The sequence below is a fragment of the Mangifera indica genome, chromosome 1, assembly GCF_011075055.1.
Source record: "Mangifera indica cultivar Alphonso chromosome 1, CATAS_Mindica_2.1, whole genome shotgun sequence".
NCBI classification, from domain to species: Eukaryota; Viridiplantae; Streptophyta; class Magnoliopsida; order Sapindales; family Anacardiaceae; genus Mangifera; species Mangifera indica.
In genome coordinates, this window is record NC_058137.1 from 6,870,788 (window position 1) to 6,892,686 (window position 21,899).

General features: G+C 32.0%; 1 protein-coding gene across 3 annotated transcripts in view; it reads left to right on the forward strand.

Annotated features, from left to right (window-relative positions):
- Nucleotides 1–12,373, forward strand: part of LOC123221767 (alpha-mannosidase) — a 30,025-nt gene extending 17,652 nt beyond the window's left edge. Inside the window, exons 1-29 of one of the 3 annotated variants that reach the window (XM_044644677.1) lie at nucleotides 3,274–3,541; nucleotides 3,613–3,696; nucleotides 3,873–3,961; nucleotides 4,038–4,212; nucleotides 4,358–4,477; nucleotides 4,564–4,647; nucleotides 4,740–4,811; nucleotides 4,975–5,088; nucleotides 5,630–5,730; nucleotides 5,836–5,929; nucleotides 6,300–6,467; nucleotides 6,566–6,655; nucleotides 6,841–6,906; nucleotides 6,996–7,052; nucleotides 7,218–7,437; nucleotides 7,531–7,667; nucleotides 7,874–7,930; nucleotides 8,020–8,082; nucleotides 8,286–8,357; nucleotides 9,732–9,779; nucleotides 9,874–9,993; nucleotides 10,493–10,558; nucleotides 10,799–10,911; nucleotides 11,009–11,093; nucleotides 11,255–11,365; nucleotides 11,438–11,533; nucleotides 11,603–11,650; nucleotides 11,845–11,913; nucleotides 12,088–12,373. In XM_044644677.1, coding sequence (XP_044500612.1) covers nucleotides 3,338–3,541; nucleotides 3,613–3,696; nucleotides 3,873–3,961; nucleotides 4,038–4,212; nucleotides 4,358–4,477; nucleotides 4,564–4,647; nucleotides 4,740–4,811; nucleotides 4,975–5,088; nucleotides 5,630–5,730; nucleotides 5,836–5,929; nucleotides 6,300–6,467; nucleotides 6,566–6,655; nucleotides 6,841–6,906; nucleotides 6,996–7,052; nucleotides 7,218–7,437; nucleotides 7,531–7,667; nucleotides 7,874–7,930; nucleotides 8,020–8,082; nucleotides 8,286–8,357; nucleotides 9,732–9,779; nucleotides 9,874–9,993; nucleotides 10,493–10,558; nucleotides 10,799–10,911; nucleotides 11,009–11,093; nucleotides 11,255–11,365; nucleotides 11,438–11,533; nucleotides 11,603–11,650; nucleotides 11,845–11,913; nucleotides 12,088–12,279 — 3,015 coding nt within the window. In that variant the 5' untranslated portion in view covers nucleotides 3,274–3,337 and the 3' untranslated portion in view covers nucleotides 12,280–12,373. Of the gene's footprint in view, nucleotides 1–3,273; nucleotides 3,542–3,612; nucleotides 3,697–3,872; nucleotides 3,962–4,037; nucleotides 4,213–4,357; nucleotides 4,478–4,563; nucleotides 4,648–4,739; nucleotides 4,812–4,974; nucleotides 5,089–5,629; nucleotides 5,731–5,835; nucleotides 5,930–6,299; nucleotides 6,468–6,565; nucleotides 6,656–6,840; nucleotides 6,907–6,995; nucleotides 7,053–7,217; nucleotides 7,438–7,530; nucleotides 7,668–7,873; nucleotides 7,931–8,019; nucleotides 8,083–8,285; nucleotides 8,358–9,731; nucleotides 9,780–9,873; nucleotides 9,994–10,492; nucleotides 10,559–10,798; nucleotides 10,912–11,008; nucleotides 11,094–11,254; nucleotides 11,366–11,437; nucleotides 11,534–11,602; nucleotides 11,651–11,844; nucleotides 11,914–12,087 lie in introns of those variants that run through there. The other 2 variants (XM_044644692.1, XM_044644683.1) reach the window with 2 other exon arrangements.
- The last annotated feature ends 9,526 nt before the right edge of the window (nucleotides 12,374–21,899 follow it).

Sequence of the window (21,899 nt, forward strand, 5' to 3'; positions counted from 1 at the left end):
ACAAATACAATTTACCATTATTCACTTTTAACCCAAGGAAAATTAATGCTTGAGTTGAACTGATAATATTAACAGATTAGGGAATAAGATAATATTAAAAGACTAAATCTTGAAGCTTGAGTTGATCTAATCCTCTAGCTTTGAACAATAATCTTTAAATTAATGCTTGTCATTCTCTTCCTTCGATGCCCATTGTACTAGAAATGACCAATCCAATTTTCCATCTCAAATCTTCAAAGGATTTTACAAGATTTTCCAATTTACATATAAAGCAACATGGAAGGAGACTCTTCGACATACAAAGATAGAGTTCTATGACAAGACACCTCAGAAGTAAAAGATCCAATATTTGAAATATCACCGTATAATGACAACTTAGAGATTTCATATTACTTTACTTCAAAGCTCTAATATAATTTGAGTGACAATGATGATGATCGTGATGATCAGATTGCTAATAATAAAATTAGAGAAGAGTAATTACTACCTCAAATACAACAATTTCAATGGATACAAACATTGCATGGTATGCCTTACCAGTAATAAGTTTAGTAACTACATGTCGTTTACCTTCTTTTACATTATTAGGTTGTGGGTGACATGTCGTTGAAGCAAAAAGTGTATATATGTCATGCCATATTACCAGAAATAACGTTATGGCTATGGGATGAGATTTAAATAAACCTCATAGGCTTGATGAATTAATACCTGTGGTGTGGTTTTGGGACATGGGATCAGAACTATCATTTTGTCTGGTTGGAAAAATTATGAAGGATGAAGAGACGATTAACCTTCGCCAAAATAAAGTAGCACCCCTAAGTCACCAGCAACCTTCAACATCACCTCTAAATCGCTCGACTACCTCTTGCCACCTCCTTCTAAGGCTTTGGCGCCTTAAACTTCTGCTTCTAGTTAATGTGTGCATAGATTAGTTTGGTATTATTTAAAATATTTTTTAAATTAAACTAAAAAAAAAAACGATTTAAAAAATTTTCAAATCAAACTGAACTATTTTAATTTTAAATCAAAACAAATTAAACTATAAAAATACAATTTTGTTCAATTTATGTATATTTGTACATGAAAAAGATTACTAAATGAAAATTATATCACAAATTATATGTATATACCTATTTTAAAAAAATATGGTTTACAATTTGATTTGATCTAGAAATCATCTGAACCACAACCTAAATCGTAAACTGATTTTCTAAAATTTTTCAATTTAAACCAAATTAAATTATGATTTGAACTGAATTACGCACACCTAGCATGGGCAGTAAATGTATGAAAATGTTTTGAAATCCTTTTGTTAGCTTTGAATATCCAAGAAAAATGACTTTGGGTCAAATTTTTAAAATTTTCTCTTGTATAAATAAATCATTTATTTTAAAAATCAATTATATGCTTGCAAGACCTAGTCTTCTATATTATATCCAATTATTTTCATGCAATACGGTAAAACATATATCTTCGTAGGATGTACTCTCTACAACTATATTATACACATTTTCATCTTTATTTTCTACAAAGAGTGGTATTCTATCATTCATTTTTTTTATATTGCAAATATTATGCTTAAAATAACTCTAAGTCTTTTATCATATAATTCACTTATATTAAAAAGATTACATTTACGACTATCAATTAAGAGGATAATTTTAATAATAATATAAAAATTATTATAAACATCTCTTATGATAATAATTTTACCCTGAGTGTCGTCTTCATGTCTTCCATCCTTTTTGATTAATCTTGAAAATTTGGAAATATCTTCGTTTATGTGTCTTAAACAAGTATTATTAAGATATTATTTATTCTTTTTTCATTATTTTTTTCCAGGGGTTTTAAGATTAATTTGTGGCCTTGCGATTACCTAATCTCTCACAGGGTATAAATTAACCCCATATTCAATAGAAAGAATATTTTTTTTATTATTTTTTTCTACCCATTGACGAGGAATCAAACAAAGGGGGAGATGAGACAACAATGCAACAGCAAATTGACTTGAAGAAGAAGAATCAATTAATAAATTTACTAAAAGGGTAAAATATTGATAATATCAATGTGCTTAAATTTAGGCTAAAAGATTTATTCCTACTCAAGGTTTAGTGTATTCCTAATTTTCTATTTGTAAAACCTAAATATTTACTTATCATCCAATTTCTATTAAAATTCTCAGTTAAATTTGAGGATAAAATTGTTATTTTAATAATAATATTAAAAAATATATAATTTATTATATTTTTATCAAGTTTTAAAAATTAACAACTTTACCCCTACCTAAAGTTTTTCATTTTTAAAAAGTCACATTTTACCTCCTAAACTTGGGTTTTTTTTCACCTCTTTGGTCGTCATCTCTATCTCTAGCGACCTTCTTTTTTCACCCTAAACTGTCGTCGTCTCTCTCTATTATTCTGAGATCTTAGTCTGAATTCGATGAATCCAAACGATTTGTTTGAACATGTCATCATCGTCTAGATTCATCAAATCCAGACGAAGGCCTCAGAATAATAGACAGAGATGATAATGGTTTAAAATGGAAAGAGAGGGTCATAGGAGACAAAGATGGTAGCCAAAAAGATGAAGAATAAAAACCCTAGGTTTGGGGGAGAAATGTGTTTTTCAAAATTGAAAAACTTTAGGTAAGGGTGAAATTGTTTTTTTTTTTAAACTTGGGGGATAATAACAAATTATATATATATTTTTTAATTATATTTAAAATAATGGTTTTACCCTTACATCTAACTGAAAATTATAACAAAAATTAGATGACGGTTGAGTATTTAGGTTTTTGAAACTTCACAGGTGAAAGTTTGAAAATGCTTTAAACCTTGGGTATAATGCCGACAAATACAATTTACCATTATTCACTTTTAACCCAAGTAAAATTGACACATATGTAACATCACATGAGCCAGTATATCCAATTTTGGGACCCTTTTCAAGTATGTGAAGTCAATTGTACTGAATGCCCCATCCCCTATTTGCCTCCTTCTTTTAATTAGAATATTAAATTCCATTAGGTATAATAATTTATCAATTGATTATCTGATACTTCTTATAGTAAACATATCAGGGTATTTCATCCGATCTTACCAACACCTGTCATGATTTTGTGATTGATGGTATGGTATGGACCCCACAAAAATATTAAATTGATTTTCCAATGAAGTTAAAAATGTCCACGTCCAGAGCATCGGCCGGCCACCTTATAAGGGAAAAACTATGCCGTTTGTCACAATTGGACTTTTACATTGTCCATATCATACAGTAAGCATAGTATATATTAAGAGGCTGCAACAACCATGCGAACAAATCTTAAGTTTGTGTAAAAATGGTGGAACTTGGCTTAGCTTCAGTTTTGGTGTGTGCCTTGTGCCTGTTATTGAGAGTTGATGGCGGATATGTTAAGTACAACACAGGAGCTGGCGTTGTACCAGGCAAACTCAATGTTCATCTGGTTGCGCATTCGCATGATGATGTTGGATGGTTGAAGACTATTGATCAGTACTTTGTTGGATCCAATAACAGCATTCAGGTTCTTATTGTTACTGTTTCATTTCCGAATTTCATGTGATTTGTTATTCTGAAAATGTTGTTTTTGTGCAGGGCGCTTGTGTCGAGAATGTGCTGGACTCGGTTGTGGTAGCCTTGCTTCGAGATCCAAACAGGAAATTTGTTTTCGCTGAAATGGTATTTTTTGTTGATTCTTTCATTAATGATGGAAAATTATGAATGTCTGTCATATCCAATTCCAAATCAGTCTGTCTTAGAGAAATTAAGAAACATTTATCAACTGATGCTTTTCTTTTGTTAGTTTTCGATGGCTTGATTTCAGATTAAACAATTTAATTTGATATGAACTATAGGCTTTTTTTTATCGATGGTGGGTATATCAAAGTCCAGAAATACAAGAAGACGTGAGAAAACTTGTAGATGGCGGCCAATTGGAATTCGTGTATGCAAGTTATTAGCAGCTAGTAGTTTTGCGTTTAATTTTGAATGAATGAAAAATCTATTTTACCTATCTGCAGAAATGGTGGTTGGTGTATGCATGACGAAGCAACAACCCATTATATAGACATGATTGACCAAACAACACTTGGTCATCGTTTTATAAAAGAACAGTTTAACTACACTCCTCGTGCTGGATGGCAAATCGATCCCTTTGGACATTCTGCTGTGCAAGCTTACCTACTTGGAGATGAAGTACATAATTTTATTTATGATCTCTGTTTTCTCAATTTCACAGCAAAATTTTCTGCGGAGTATAATTGAACGCTTCGTTGTCACTCTGTAATTAGTGGTTCTGCCAAATGGGATATGCGTTAATGAACTAAAATTTATGTGACAGGTGGGGTTTGATTCTGTGCATTTTGCAAGAATTGATTATCAAGACAGAGCAAAGCGCAAGGCTGACAAATCTCTTGAAGTTATATGGCAAGGTTCCAAGACTTTTGGCTCTTCATCTCAGGTCCCAAACTGCAAATTTGCTTTGCCACTACTTTTTTTAAAAAGAAATGCCGTGTTCACTTGTTAATTGTCTCTTATTCTCCACAGATTTTTACCAATGCCTTTCCGGTTCATTACAGTCCTCCCGTTGGTTTCCATTTTGAAGTAGATGATGATTTTGTGCCTCTCCAGGTTCTAATGATCAACAAAAGAACTCTGCCTAAATATTATCAGATCATGTTTTTTTTTAGTGTCTCCTTACCTGTCACGTGTTATGACTGCAGGATAATCCCCTACTGGAGGACTACAATGTTGATGGACGTGTTAATGAGTTTATTGAGGCTGCTTTAAGCCAAGTAAATCATTCTTCCTCATCTTTGTTTTCGTTGTCTCTCGCCAGTGGGCTTTGCATATTCACATTGCTTTTGAGAATTCACCACACTAAATATCTTCTTGTACAAGTTAACAGAAATATTTAAGCATGTTAACAATAAGCACTTGTTTCCTCATGATGTATAGGCAAATGTGACCCTGGAAAACAATGTTATGTGGACAATGGGTGATGATTTCCAATACCAATATGCTGAGTCTTGGTTTAAGCAAATGGACAAATTCATTAACTATGTGAATAAGGTAGAGTTTGCTTGAAAATTGTTTATAAACTAGCATTCAAAGTTTCAGCATGCTAGCACTTCTTTTATTTTACAAAAAGAAAAAGAAAAACAATAGTTGATGCTTGTTAATGGTGCGTTGCAAACTTCACTATGTGTACTTTGCTGTGCACAAATTATGATAGCTCTTGCAATGAGACTCTTCCCCAGAACTCTCTGTTGTTTATGTTCCTTATATTCTACTGTCACCTAATTAGCATTGTAAACAGGCTTTTGAATGTAACTTGTTTCTCTTGTTCTGCCTTCCTGTTCTCTTTTTTGTTTTTGTTTTTCCTTTTCTTGGGAAAATAGTTTCATACCATATAAATATATCTCTTTACTGTGTAATTACTTAAAATGAGATGCAGTTTGTTAGGATGGCCATTGAGCTTTGTTAACATCTACAGAAAAAAGCTTTTTGAAAGAAAGGGAAAAAAATCCCCTCCTATTTCTGGTGTCCATTATATATTAATTAGTTTAGATTTTATTTTAAGTGCACTCATATTAGTTTTTAATCTTCCCAGGATGGCCGAGTTAATGCATTATATTCTACACCATCTCTCTATACCATTGCAAAGAATGCAGCAAATGCATCATGGCCACTAAAAACTGATGATTACCTGCCGTAAGTATCACTAGTGCTGCCTGTTCTCCTTTCCTTCAGTTGAAGAAGCACTGCTTTGCAGAACTATTCTATTTTAATTATTTGTTTGTTAATAATCGTTGGCAGATACGCAGATGAAATAAATGCTTACTGGACAGGGTTCTTTACTAGTCGGCCCGCCTTTAAGCGATATGTGCGGGCATTGAGTGGATATTATTTGGTATGCAAATCAACATAAGATAGGGGGGAACTTTTTCTTTCTTTTATGTAATCTAGTTTCATTTGATAATCAGGATGCAGAGTCTAATGTGCCCACCTTGAAGTCAGATTCCTATATCATTTCTTATTTTCTATGTTTTTAGTCCTTTGATCATGATATTGATCAAGTGAAACCAGCTTTTATCATCAATCGTGTCACCTTTGATTGACTTAGAACCAAGTCATGGCGCATCATCATAAATTACAAAGTCTTCAAATAAAATGTTTTGACGTTCATAAAAATTGGCTCTGTGAAAGCTAGCCAGAGTTTCCTCATCAATTTAAGACTTCTGCAAAGAACTTGAAAACATGTTCCAAATCTTTGTGAATAGGCAGCAAGACAGCTTGAATTCTTGGTTGGGAGGAGACCATCTGGGCCCAATACCCACTCTCTCGGAGATGCTTTAGGAGTTGCTCAGCACCATGATGCTGTCACTGGCACTGCTAAACAACATACAACAGATGACTATGCTAAACGCCTATTTATTGGAGCCTCTGAGGTGGGCTTCTATACTTCCCTGTCTTCATTGTTTTTTATTTCCCCATGGTTCCTCATGTGTACCAAACTTATCTTTTCCAATGCTATTATTTTGTCCAGTCAGAAGCAGTTGTGAGCTCTGCTCTATCATGCCTAACTGGTTCTGGATCAAGCGATCAATGCGCAAAGCCTCAAACAACATTTAGCCAGGTGGGGTTTGAATGCCTAGATAAAGTGAGACATTTCCGAACATAAATTTACTTGAGAAGTTGTAAATTTATTTTTGTTTTCTTTTTTCTCATCTTTGTTAAACGTTTATATTCACACCATCAAAGTTACTCTTGTCCTAATTCTATTGCTATCCTTCCCCTATTTCCTTTCCAAATTTTGGACAGTGTCCATTGCTAAATATCAGTTACTGCCCTCCAACAGAGGAAGACATTTCAAATGGAACAAATTTGGTAATCTTAATGTGTCTTTTTTTTTTTTTTCCTCATCAATAACGCATTACTGGAATATCCATTTATTTCTTATAAATGGTTATTTGCAGGTTGTAGTGGCTTACAATCCAGTTGGATGGAACCGCACTGACATTATAAGGATACCAGTAAGTGTAATTTTTGTGCTTTAACTATGATTACAATTGAGAACATTCTAAATATAAGACACTTTGAACTTCATCTTTAGTTTTCTTCTCTAACTTCCAATTTACATGCAAACAAGTTGTACGATATTTGCCTTTAATATGATTCGCAAATGCAATATCTTCCAGGTTAATTACAATAATCTGGTTGTAAAAGACTCATCTGGCAATGTTATTGATGCCCAATATGTACCTATGGATGGTGTTACAATCAACTTAAGGAAATTCTATACTGAGGCCTACTTAGGAAATTCATCGAATCAAGTCCCTAAATACTGGCTACTCTTTCAATTATCTTTGCCTCCGTTAGGTTGGAACACTTATTTTATTTCCAACGCAGCTGGTACAGGTAAGGAAAAAGGCATAAAATAGTGTAAATATATTTCTACATATTGATTCTTCTCTGTTAAGGGCTTATATCTTGTGTTCTGTAACGATACAGTAGAAAGAGGACTGGAAGATCTCACTGCAATGGACAATCCACAGAATGATACCATTGAAGTTGGACCTGGAAATTTGAAGATGTACTTCTCCAATACCACTGGACAACTTAAACGAATGCATAATTTGAGAACAGGCGTAAGTAGGCATTTTAATATGAGATTTCCTCTTGATTTTAGATTATATATAATTATGATAATCTACTCATAATTTTTTATGAAAACAAAAGTGAGGAGAAGGAACCCTAGTTCCACAGACATAGGTTGAATTGCATTCATTCAGATATGCATATTTTTGTGAAAAGATCACCAATAAATTATTGTTGCACTTATTTTTTTTTCCAGGCTGAGGTCGCTTTGCAACAGAGCTTTCTGTGGTATGGTTCAAGTACAGATCCTCAAGTAAGCAAATATTGAGTCTTATGGTTAGTTTATCTAAACTTAATTATTCTTCCACTTGCTGACATTACATTTACATATATTCTCTTCAGCAAGCTTCCGGTGCCTACATTTTTCGGCCCAATGGCGCCCCATCAACTATAGTTTCTAGATCAGTATGAACTTCTGCTTTCTATTGTCTCTTTTCATTCATATCATTAAACGAAACTAGCAATCCATTAATAAAAAGAGTAAATTTTAAGAGTAAAATTAGCAGATGTAAAGGTCTAACCTAGTGATAAATGACCAAGTACTAACATTTGATCTCTCCTATACAATTTTGCAATTTATTTATTCCAACTTTTTGTTTGATATGTAGGTTCAAATGCAAGTTGTTCGTGGACCACTGGTAGATGAAGTTCATCAAAATTTTAGTTCATGGATCCACCAGGTTACCAATGTTTTTATTGTTTTAGTTCATTTGCTGCAGTTCATTTTGAGTTACAAGAGCCTGAAAAATGCTTGCTATTTTGCTCTAAAATGTTCCTTATCTTCTCCTTGCACAAAGGAACTATTTTCTCACCATACCCAGCACTAGTAATGATTTATAACCCAAGTTTTGTATATGGACCGGATGTTGAATCATTGAAAGGGTTAGTCCGGATCAATCGGTGGTCTGACCAATGGCTTGATTGGTAAACTATTTACAGGAGAGAGTATACCATTTGTTTTATTTATCGGTTGAACTCATATATATTTAAGAGTTATTTTGTCATTTTTAATATTTATAGAGACCAAAGTTATATTTTTCCTTAAGTGTGTAAAATTCATGCCGAAAAGCACTTATTATACAATTATTTCTTTTTGTTGTCAAATCTTTTTAACAAATAAATTATCATTTTCATCTTCTCTCGGTCTCAATCTCCTTATTTTTGTTGTCAATTTCATCATTTTTTTAGCAACGATTTTATAATTTGATTAATTTCTAATGTTGATCTCATAATTTTTGATAACTTACTCCCATCGTAAAATTGATATTTCACTCACAAATTAACGTAAGTTTTTCAATTGAAATATGAATTAACACAGTCCAATAAGTAAAGTCATTTGAACATTATTTAGCGTTATCGTTATCGATTGATATCACTCAAACAGTTTATATTAACCTATACAATTCAAGGTTTAAAATGCCGCTAATAACTAAAATAAATAAATATAATTATTAGAGAATATGTACATATATATATATATAGAGAGAGAGAGAGAGGCTTTTTCTGGGTCATCTTAGCGTTTGGGCTGGAATATTTTAGCCTGTCAAGGCATATTTGATCTCATGGGCTTCAATTGGGCAAATTCAAATGTCTCTGCTTTGATTTTCTAACCTACCAAGTCTTTAGCATTCCTCCTCTTCCCCATTTGGACACAGCAGCAAGGCTTCATGCAACAGATTTGGAAATCGGAGTCTTACACTTCAGTCGCCCAGCAACCGTCTCGAATTTACTAGATAGATTTACATTGGCTGAGTGGCACACAATATCATATTTATCCTCCGGGCTTTGGGATATTATCTGTTATAAGTGCAATATATTTGCATTCGTGGGCTTCCTGTAGTTTGCAAGATATCTCTAGAAGTTGTGAATTCATAATAATTGTTTATCCAACCAACATGATAATCCTTATTGATTTAGCATATTTATTGTACAAAATATCAATTTATGATGTGTAATCTTTTGTTGTATAATCTTTTTTTCCAACTTCTTGGGATTATTTCCTTGTCTTCTAGTTGCTTATTTTCTTTGTTTTTTTGTTTATATGCATTTGCCAGGTCGTTAGACTTTACAAGGATAAAGAGCATGCTGAAGTTGAATACACTGTGAGTCAAATTATCTAGCTTTTCTAATGCCTGGAGCAAAACAAAATCTCTATGTACTCAAATGTATTAGTTCTGATGATATTTTACTTTAAAGGTCGGACCAATTCCAACAGACGATGGTGTTGGAAAAGAGGTGATATCACAAATTACAGCAAATATGGTTACAGATAAAAGTTATTATACTGACTCCAATGGAAGAGACTTTCTAAAGCGGGTAACTGTCTCCTAACCTTCAACCTATAGCTCATACTATATCACTTTTAACTCATAATTTTCTTTCTTTTTTATTTAAGAAATATATTAATGTTATTGAGTTCTAGCAAACTTATGCTTAACAAAGTAGTTGCTAATTTTGAGCTTTTTCTTGTAAATGGTCTAGTTGATTTAAAAAGATTGCGTATTCTGGTCTCTTATTTCAGTCTTAAGAGCAGCTTAGAACCTTACAAATTTCAATCAGTGTTTTCCATTGAAGCCTCAGATTTTGGGAAATGGCTTTATCTGTTGCACATTGCCACTCAAATTTGTATATGAAAACATAAATTGTTAAGAATATGTTCATCACCTACTCATGGTTCGTTGTCATTCAGTTAAGCTGTTTATTTCTTTTTCTTAACTTTCTATGTTCAGTTTTTATAGTTCTATAAATTTCCTTTGTCATACAAAATCAAATTCGCCCCTATGATTTGTTATTGTTGAAACCTAACTCTTTTCAGGTTCGAGACTACAGAGCTGATTGGAATCTTTCAGTTAATCAACCTGTAGCCGGAAATTACTATCCTGTAATTTTCTTAACTTTTTATTCTTCGGTAAAACTCATCATACTATTAATTTTGTCTAAAATATTACAACAGTTTAATTTAGTTGCATCTAAAACTCTTATGTTTAAATGATTAGGAAGACTTCTTAAGGTCCTTATGGGTTGGAACAGCCTTTTAACATTGGGCTCTTATTGGAAAATATAATTTTAATAATGCCATGCATATTTTGAACGATAATGTTCTTTCATTTATCTTTTCCAGCTTAACCTTGGAATTTACATTGAGGATAAGAAATCTGAACTCTCAGTCTTAGTTGATCGTGCTACTGGAGGAGCCAGCATTAAGGATGGACAAGTAGAGCTAATGCTTCATAGGTGTAGTTTCACATTAACCCATATTTCGATATCCAAAATTTTTTATACATATATAAGCACGCTGATCAACTAACTTTTCTCTGATTATGCATGCAAGGCGCATACTTGATGATGATGGTAGGGGAGTTGGAGAAGCCCTTGATGAAACTGTTTGTGTTAAAGACAATTGCGAAGGACTGACGGTATGAATTAATTTTTATTAATCTTAAGGAAAAATTCGCAAAATACTTAGATTCTTGGTGTTATATGATTCGATAAAACTATATGTATATAATTTTGAGTATATGATTAAGTGTATAGATGATTTTAAATAGAGTATACAATTGGATACCGTTTTCTTTAGGTTAGAGGAAACTACTACTTGAGTATCAATGAAATAGGGGCTGGAGCAAGTTGGCGTAGGACAACTGGTCAAGAGATTTATTCACCAATTCTTTTAGCTTTCACACATGAGGTATGGCTTGATTCTATCCTCTGAGTATCAACTATTATAGACATCAATCTGATGCAACAATTTTTAATTCAGAAACTGGAGACTTGGAAAGCATCACATGTGACAAAAGCAACTACCATGGATTCAGACTACAGCTTGCCCCTCAATGTTGCTTTAATTACTCTTCAGGTGAGAGTAAAAACTTGGTGTAGAATGAATTGATGAAATTTTCTCTCTATCTAACCTTCTTTTCTGTAGGAGTTGGAGGATGGAAGTGTTCTTCTCCGTTTGGCACATCTATATGAGGTAAAGATACGGTCTTTGATGCTCATTATCTTCAAATTTCTCTTGAAATTCTCTTGCATCCGAAATTAAAGGAGGCAGTTTCTTCTTCATCTAGTTAGAATTTCATAAGGAAACAACTTATCTAGTTTTATCTACAAAGTATAAGCTGCTGAAACTTAGAAACTAAGCAGCCAATAAATTATGAATGTGCTCAGGAGGGTGAAGATGCTGAGTATTCCACACTGGCCAAAGTTGAACTAAAGAAGATGTTTAATGGAAAATCGGTATGTATATTGCTTCTTGCTTGTTACATCTTCAGAAAATCTCCATCAACTTTTCTCAAACATTACTTCAAGTCCAACCCATATAAAATTTTGCTGTTTATAATATACATTTCTATGTAAATTTAATGTTAACTCTAAACTGTTTTCTGGATCAATTGGTGTTTCATATTTTAGATAAAAGAGCTAAAGGAAATGAGCTTATCAACAAACCAAGAAAAATCAAAGATGAAGAAGATGAAATGGAAAATTGAAGGTGACAATGGACAAACACACTCCCCAGTTAAAGGTGGCCCTGTTGATAGTTCAACTCTTGTTGTTGAGCTCGGTCCTATGGAAATTCGCACTTTCTTGTTAAAATTTTTATAATAAGTTATGTATTACATATCATCTTCTTCTACTTCTTAACAATAAATGACAATCAATAATAATAAGCATTTATATAAGGTTATGAGGTTTCCAATTTTAAACTTTGTATCTCAATATGTCTGCCAGTTAATTTAGCGAGGTCCCCTTAATTATAGAATGTTAGTGAATTAACTTACCAAATCAACTATCAAATAAATTAATATATAAATTTTGGGTTTTAACCTTAACCATTCATAATCTTTAGAGGGTTAGTATGTTGTAGGCATACATGTAAATATGTAGCTATAGAATTTAGACTTAGCAAACAGCCAGATTGGGAGGATACGGGCTGAGTTGAAATTGGTATGGGTCTAAAGTAAATCATTCTAAATATATAATGAAATTACAAACGTGTATCTGATCCATGTAAATACACCTTAGGATACTTACAATCTTTTTCTAAACCATACCCATGATGATTGTTTTAATGGTCAGCCATAAAATATTAAAGTTTGAGATTTAAGAGCTCTTCATGTTGAATCTATTAAATAGTTTTAGTTTAATCAAAACTAGGTATTGACACAACGATAGGGCAAGTTAAATCATGTTTAATTTGGCATGGTCTGTCGTGCCAAGGCTTGTCAAAAGATGGGTTTGCCTCAATAGTAAGGCCTAAGACATAACCCATAACCCCCTAGACCATGCTTTCCTGGGCTTTTTGGCTCGTCAAAAAATCAATTTTCTATATTTTTTAATTTCTTATAATATTTTTATATCTATACACTATGTCAACCAAATCCACGGGCCTTCCTTGCGGACCTTGTGCAGCCCACCTTAAAAATGGGTCTTAACATGACCCACAATTTTGCAAGTTAGCCCTCCAAGCAGCATTTTTTAAGCTTGGGGTAGAACAACCCATTGCCAAGTCTAACCAAGTATAAGATGACTTAGACAATAAACTTCAACATAACTAGAACAACATGACAATTGATGAAAAAATTCATTATCCAACTCTTTACAAACTTTAACTTCTTCACTTTAAACATTAAGAAGTGATTAAATTTCGTACCTAAATCTCTCTCCTTATCTTCAAAAAATCATAAAATCTCTTCCCAAACAACTATAAAAGCTCATCTATGTGTTTGTATTTTTTTCTTTGTTATACTTAGTTTTCCTTTTCTCTTGGTTGGCATACTTATCTCACATAACTCTTGTCATCTAGGATAATCACTAATTTCTTTAACTATAATGACATTATATGCTAAAAATCATCTTAAAACATGTGAAAGTACTTATAAAACATTTTTCTTAAAATTTTTCCTTACCTACTATGTTAATCAAAATAGGCCAGGACATGGATTTGGCACACATTCCATGTGAGTAGAATAAGCTCTCATAATTTTCTTTTCAATGTACACAAAATAAGAGTGAACAAACATAACACTTTACTTCTACAATTGTGGGCATGTACATGAAGAATTTCACAAGTGTGCCCTCCCAACAACTTTCATTAAAAAACATATAATATACTTATGAGAAAAATATTTTTTTATGGGTGATTCATGAATGTCTTTGGCATAATGTCATATAATAATCCATGTAGTTGATGGAGCATTCATCTACAAACTTGTATAACTATAATAGTCAGAATCTTAATATACTCGTCATGATTTTTACTATTTTAAAAAAAAAAAGATTTTAGTGTTTATATTGTAAGATTAGAGATGAAAAAAAATATTGTATTTGATTTAATTTTCTTGGTCTTAAAATGTTTAGTAATTAAAGAGTTGATAATTTTATGACAATCCCTCAAAATATGGTCAATTCATTAATAACCCCAAAAAAAGTTAATCAACAAAAAGTAAAGCAAATTTAGCAAACTTCTGGGCTTGCTTCATGTGGGCTGGGTTGCTCGGGTAATTGGAAATACCCATCACAAATTTATAATAAATACGTGAAATTTCTTTCTGGGCAGCTTCAGCTAGTCATGGACTTTGTTGATATCCAAGTCATGTAAATAAATATATACTTATTTGTGTTGTTATATGATTAGATGATTTTAAATTAAAAATAAAGTAATACCCAATCATCTGATGATACACATAAATATATACTTATTTGTGTATTTAAAATAGATATATATAACATTACTCAGTTTATAAACTGTAGTAAAAATTGCTGATTGAATTTAATATTTTTATTATTGGGTTAGATTTATGTTTCATTTTTTACTTTTGCCACATTTTGGAAATTTGCTCTGTAACTTTGTTTCTTTTTCTTTTTTTTTTCACTTAGGTCTCAAAATACTCTGACTTTGGGAATTCTTTTTCTTAGTTAGCATAGCCATGTAGGTTATAGACATTGAGATATGGACTAGAATTTTTTGTTAGCATTTTCTTAAGTTTGGATCTATTCTTCTTTACGGGGAAGATGATTTTTTAATACAATGTCTTCTGGATTCTTATAGCTATTAAATGGTATTGCTGCCCATTGTTAGTCCTTGCTTACGGGGCTTTGATGTCTCAGTGCTTTAAGATTAAATTCAGTCTGAATAACCATTGCATCAAATAACCTTTAAGGATAGCTTGACAAAAAAATGTTCTTTCAAATATCCTTTTGCAACAAATCAAGCTCAAATAAAAAAATACTTGTAACTTAGATAAATCAAGAATTTAACCCTAAAATTTCAATGAATAGGTTAACAAAGTGTTTTTGAAACATAATTGTCATTTAGTTTTAGTTGTATTTTACCTTACAAGAACAATAATTTTGTTGAATACAATATTATTTGGGAACTTATCAACTATTAAATGATATAGTTGTCCGTTGTTAATCCTTTCATCTGGGTCTGTCATGTTTTAGTATTTCAACCATCCCCATTTTTTCTTTTTACCATAAAAATAATACTGGGTAACCTTGTTGATCTGCCCAACAACTGTTCCACCAGTAAAATTTTGAAGACTTAATACCCATTGGTTTCTTCTTAACTTCCCGGTGATTTCCATATCTTTGTGCAGCTTTACTATCTTCATCTTACATTCAATTTTGATTTTTTTTTTTTTTTGTTTCCAATGAGGTATGCCATGCAGCTGAAGTAGCTACAAAGAATGTTACGTCAACATCTTCATCTTCACTTGTGACCACAAAGGTCGTTTCCCACAGGTGGAAAAAAAAATTCTACATTGACTTTGTACTGTCTCTTTATTTATGAGCATTATTGTGTGAAGAAGCTATATGCATGCACCAGTTTGCAGTCCTCCCTCCCTCTGTCAACAACTTGGAATCTCCTTCTCTATTGTCTGCATAGTACTTTTAAGTAATAGTACTGCTGCAGTGTGCAGGTATAGGGGTAAGTCAGCTGAAGCCACCAATGAGGGGCTTATTGTCACAGATCGTGCATTAAGCTCTGCATGGACTGCATTTAAGATTCGCAAGAGCCTTAACCCTAAAAGCCTTTTGGAACCTTCAACCCTAGCCAAGTCTGTTGCTTACATCAAAAGCTAAGAAGCAGACTACTTCGCCCAAATCATCAAAATCAAGACTCAACTACTAGCTCTAGAACTAGAATGGTTGATACTATTTGGCTTTGGTGGCATAAAATTAAACTCCCATCTCATTTGTTAGACTTGGTGTTTTGGATTAACATGGACTGAGTCAGACTTATTTCAAAATCTTCATTTTGTCCTTGTTTTCAGATAAATGTCATAAAACTTGGTGGGCTTTTTGTTTACATTTGAGGTTGTGTTAACCTAGGAGGTTGGCTCCTAGGCTAAATCCATATAAGACTCATTTAGATATCAATTTGAATTTAAAATAGTAAGTTCAAACTTGATTTGAGATCAATAAGTTGAGATTTATATTCTGTTTGGAAACATATTAATTTTGAATTCAAACTAAACCATTTCAAACTCGAATATTCAAACTAGTTCGAATTTAACTCATTTGATCCAAATTCAAATTTGACCTTGAACTAGTGATGGATTCAAGCCACTCAAGTTTAGCTCAGCTCAAAGGAACTAAGCTTGAATTTGTTTGAGTTCAATCCAACTTAAAGAAGTCCAACTTGAGCTTAATAAGTTTTCATAGGGTCAAGTTTGAGTTCGATATGAAGAGTTAAACTCGGCTTGAATTTGTTTGTTATTATAAATAAATTTATTTATGTTTTCTAATAAAAGAAAACATAAAAATGAGCTAAAATTTGATGAGAAATAAAATTATAAAAGCTATTCTTAATGGGTGGTTGAATATGTACTTATAGTGCAATATAATAGTCTCACATTAGAAAAATACATATTCAACTACTCTCCCTACTTAGATATACACATTCAATCTAATTTAATTGTTTCTCTCACTTGACCATTATAAATTATTTTTCTTATTTTATTTCTTTTATTTATAAATTTTTTAAAAACATCAATTTTAAACTACTTAAATATATATATATATATATATATATATATAATTAGCTTGAATTTGGTTCCTATTATTCAAGTTTAAGTTAAAAATTTTTTAAATGTATAACTCGAATTCAGATTTGAACTTATCTAAAATAACTCATTTCAAACTCCATGAAATTGAATTGACAATTAAACACGAGTCAACTGCTCCCATCTTTACTTTAGATAGTCCAAACTAACTCATTACATCAATATTAACCAAAGGAAGAAATTTCAATAAGAAAAAAATACTAAAAGACTAAATCTTGAAGCCTGCGCTGATCTAATCCTCTAACTTTGTACAATAATATTTAAATTAAGGCCAAAAGACCTATTCCCACCCAAAGTATAGTGAATTACAAACTTCTATCTACTAACTTTTAAAAACTCAAACATCCACCCACAATCAATTTTCTATTAAAAATTTCAATTAACATTAGGGGTAAAATCATTATTTAACAAAAAATTAAAGTTTCATTATAATTTTCTCCCCTATATTTAAAAACTTATATTTTACCCCTAACCTAAGGTTTGAAAAGTGACAAAAACCCCCTAGGGTTTGTTCCTTTTCTTCCAACGTCAATTTCTCCTTCCTCGGTCATCGGTCGTCCTCTTTTTCCCCTTATCTCTCCTCCGGTCTCTCTCCCTAACCTCTCTGACCGTCTTTGACCAGAGACGAAGATGATCGATCTTCGTCTGAAATGAAGACACATCGTCTTCGTCTCTCAGACAAAAACAATAACGTCTTCGTCTCAAACGAAGACCGCTCGTCTTCGTTTGAGTCATCTCCAATTGAAGACGGTCGGAGAGGCTAGGGAGAGAGATCGAAGGAGAGATAAGGGGAGAAGGGAGGATGACCAATGGTCGAGGAAGGAGAAATTGGCATCGGAGGAAAAGGAACAAACCTTAAGGAAGTTTTGTCACTTTTCAAACCTTGGGTTGGGATAAAATATAAGTTTTTAAATATAAGGGAGAAAATTATGATAAAACTTTAATTTTTTATTAAATGATGATTTTATCTCTAACGTTAATTAAAATTTTTAATAAAAAATAAATTGTGAATAAGTGTTTAAATTTTTAAAAATTAATAAGTAAAAGTTCAAAATTTTACTGTACCTTTGGTGGAACTAAGTCTTTTGGCCTTAAATTAATGCTTGTCATTCTCTTCCTTCTATGCCCATTGTGCTAAAACTGGCCAATCATATTTTTCATCTCAAATCTTCAAAGGACTTTAAAGGATTCCCTTGAATCTTTGTGATTGGACAATTTAATGATATAATAATTTGTTTACTAAAGTATTACTTATTTTGCGTGAATAAAAAATTCCCAAGTAGTTTGTCATGGTACATTGGTTAGCCATCAAACATCTCCTTGGATTTGTCAAGATTTGTTAGTTAAGTGATAGGTTATTCCATTCACTGATTGAATGATCTTTCACCATCCAAACTCATTTTGTCTTGTCCGTATGTATGGCATCATGAGTAATAAGAACTAAGGTTAAAGTTCCATTATCAAAAATTTCAATGGCTGGAGGTTTTTTTATCTTTTTTGTATGAAAAACTCTATTCAAACTAGATTATTTATCTAAAAAAGAATCAATTTGAACCAATCAATCTGAGCAAAAAAAATCTTAAGTTTAATAGTTGGTTTAAAACTTTGATTTTGATATAGTGTTATTGAATTTCGATTTCAAACCCCTTTCACTCGAAGATTTTAAGTGTTTTAACACTCAAACTAACCCTTAAGAGCGAGTTTTGTTTTTGTTGGAACCCCTGCATATTGTTAACTTTACTTTGCATAGAGATTCTACAATAATGGAGAGATGTGAAGACACAGAGTGAAAATGAAACAGCATGTGCACAGAACATTGTCCTTGAAGATACTTCCTCCTCCGACGATTGCTTTGCTCATTAGTTCAATAAATTACAACACCAATCTGAGCCATTTCCTAAGCTTTTGGCTAACAATGTGTCCTTCAATGAATGAGAACCCATCTCTGTTATTGAATAACTCTAAAGAAATAATCATTATCTTCTTTGTACCCCATTGAAAAATTCAACTTTGCTTGCATTATTGTTTTGTTTCTGAATGAATATGTCGTTATATCACCATCAATTGGCTATCTTCTTTTGGTTAGCCAACTCATATTGAATGAGCTTTTAACCTTAAATTTACCAAACATCTTTGCTTTTGGCAGTTCCCTTATTAGTGTTTAAATCACTCACTAATAAAATTTCTAGGCCCCAATAATTTCAACAGTAAGCCCATTTGCCAAGTGAAAATGGTTTCCCTTCACCAATAATTACACTTTTTTCCTATAAGTTACATTGTTCATGAATCATGCCCATGCCCATCTTCATCTAGATGCCATGTCAACTTACACTCTTTAAGCACATGAAATTTCTCTATACAATGATGAAGACAACAAACAATTTAGGAAATTGGATGCGTTATGCTTCTAAAATGGTTTACTTTAATTTTCCACCATAAATTAACACTCTTTTCAAGCACCCCTCTCAAGAATCAATTCATTTTTCCAATTACATGAGCACTTTCATCCTTCTTTAATTTATGGATGAGTCATGTTAATTAACAACTTAAAAATCAAGATAGCCCTCATCAACAATCCTTCTTTTGATATTGTCCCCTTGTATTTGTTGACTGAGTTGTGAAAAGAAATATAACAAATCTTCCAACTATCAAATGATTTATTTATTAAAGAATATCTAGTGAGTGTTTTTCTAAAGCACTTTTGGTTGAAATGAAAAGCATTTTTAACTCTAATTAATAAGATAATCAATCCATCTTCATCTATTGTCGTGCATGAAAGCAGCTAGATACCAAAATCCTCAAAAGCCAGAAGGGTGTCCATTGTCTCATCTTCAACTAGTTTTTTGAATTGTGAAAAGCAAGAGATAAAATAAATTCAAAGTTCAAAGTAAATCCAAAGTATAAAGTGGTGGCATCCTAAAGGTGAAAGAATTGAATCATTCTATGAGTTACCCTCTCAAAATTCTAAATGCAAAGAAGGAAAACGAAAGTCGCAATTGTCCACTACCAAATGAAATCAATCTAAATAATAAATAATGCATGATGATTCATTATTATGAGTGTCATCCTTTCATGGGCTTGGTGGATGAGAAAATTTATAAGAGCACTAAGAGTAAGTGACATGATCTTGTTGCTTTAAAGATGAACCAAGACCTAACCAAGTGGCCTTAAATAACCCTTCAATATGCAATCTTAAGTTTTTTATGGATTAATGAGTTGGACTCACTAAAACTCCATGCCAGAGGTTAAAGAAGCACGCACGCTCTCCCATTTACTATTATTTTGCTTGTGTTTTTCTTTCTTTGTAATAGTGCTTATCAAGAATTGACGATTGTGGGTGTCATCTACCACCACTTTGCTCATCAAAATTATGTTCAGATTTTTGGATGCCCTTTTTCTTTCATCGGATCGGTTTGATTTAATTCTTTTATTATTTTCGTTGGTTTATTAGATATTGTTTGAATAGGACGTTTGACACCAAACTTACCATATATATATATATATATATATATATATATATATATATGAAGAATCTTGATTTATTTCTATCACAAAGATTTTTGAAATCTTATGATCATTTATCGTTGTCTCCCACATCAGCAACTCCTTTAGTATCGTATTTGGAGGATTTTTTTTTTTTAATTTTGCCGAATTTTCAAGCTCCCCACAAGAATAATAACTATTTTTTTAAATCCTTAAAAAAAACACGACTATTCTTTTCAATCCAAAAGAACAACAATTTTATCACAACATTAAATGGTTTCATGTTATTAGCATCTTCATGGTAGTCAGATTGCTTATCATATAGTATGTCAAAATCGTAATTTTTTATATCGTATACAGTTTTTAAAAAATAAATAATAAAAATAATATAATTGGCACATCATTATTTTAGAAAATATCATAAACATCATTAAATTTTTAAAATTTTTTTATATAAACCTCTATTATATCATCATTTTCTTTAAAAAACATATCAATCTGTATCAGTAATTTATATCATATCGTAGGATACGTATTATGTATCGTATGATACTGGTAACTATATGGTATTCATTTGTTCATACACTAAATTTGTATTAATCATTTGTGAGGAATTTTTCATCTTCAATCTAAAATTCCGTCATAATTATTTGTTCAATAATTATAATATGCAAGACTGTAAATTTTGTCAACATGTTATTGACCTCAGGATCAATTGTTCCTGCTTTTACATGCCATGGATTTCAAGATCAACCGCTGTTGTCTTCTTTTTTATCACCTCAAGAGTGGTTTTTTGCCTAAAAAATGATAAGGTTGAAGATATGAATAAATAAATTCAGAAGTTTCCCAATGAGAAAAAGTGGCAAGTTCCCGTTTATAAGGCATCTCCTTTTGATAAGTTGTCATCGTCTTATAATCTTAGGGACTCTTTTCACCTCTACAAGTATATATGGCAATTATTGGTTTTACTATACTGTTAGAAGCATATATAATTCAAAAGTGGATGGTGGAAATGACAGTTTTTTCTTCACCATATAACTGGTATAAGCAATTAATAAAGAAATTGTTATGGGAGCTGAGGTGATCCATAACTCCTCCACTAACTCTTCAGTTTTCATCGTTAATGGAAAGATGTTTTTAAGTTTCATGAAAAGGGTTCTCAGATGAACGAATTAAAAAACACATACACTACTTTTACTGTGAATTCGTATTTCCTCGAAGACTCTGCACTCAGAGCATGATTTCTACAGAAAATCAACACTTGCAATGGCGGGAGGGTACTTTTACATGCATCCCGCAAATCAATTAATTTTATTGTCTTATACATGCAGTTGAATTGTAAAAACCCTAATTGAAAATTTGTCTCATTTTCTGTCATCTACATTTTACATATACATAAACATGAGTAGAATTTAATTAATTAAATGTTTTAAAAGCAGTACTGCTAACCCAACTTGTAAATAGGCAATAAAATACATTAATGAAGATGTGATTCTTTATATTTGTACTTTGTACGGTTAGTCAGAATTATATTGTACCAGTTGGATTATATGGAAGGTGGAATTATTAGGTCGTGCCCCACAAAATGGAAGAGAAAATGAAATAGGAGAACATGAATGGGTAGGTGCAGATAAACATTTGTGGAGGGTGAATAAAACTGCACATTGTCCA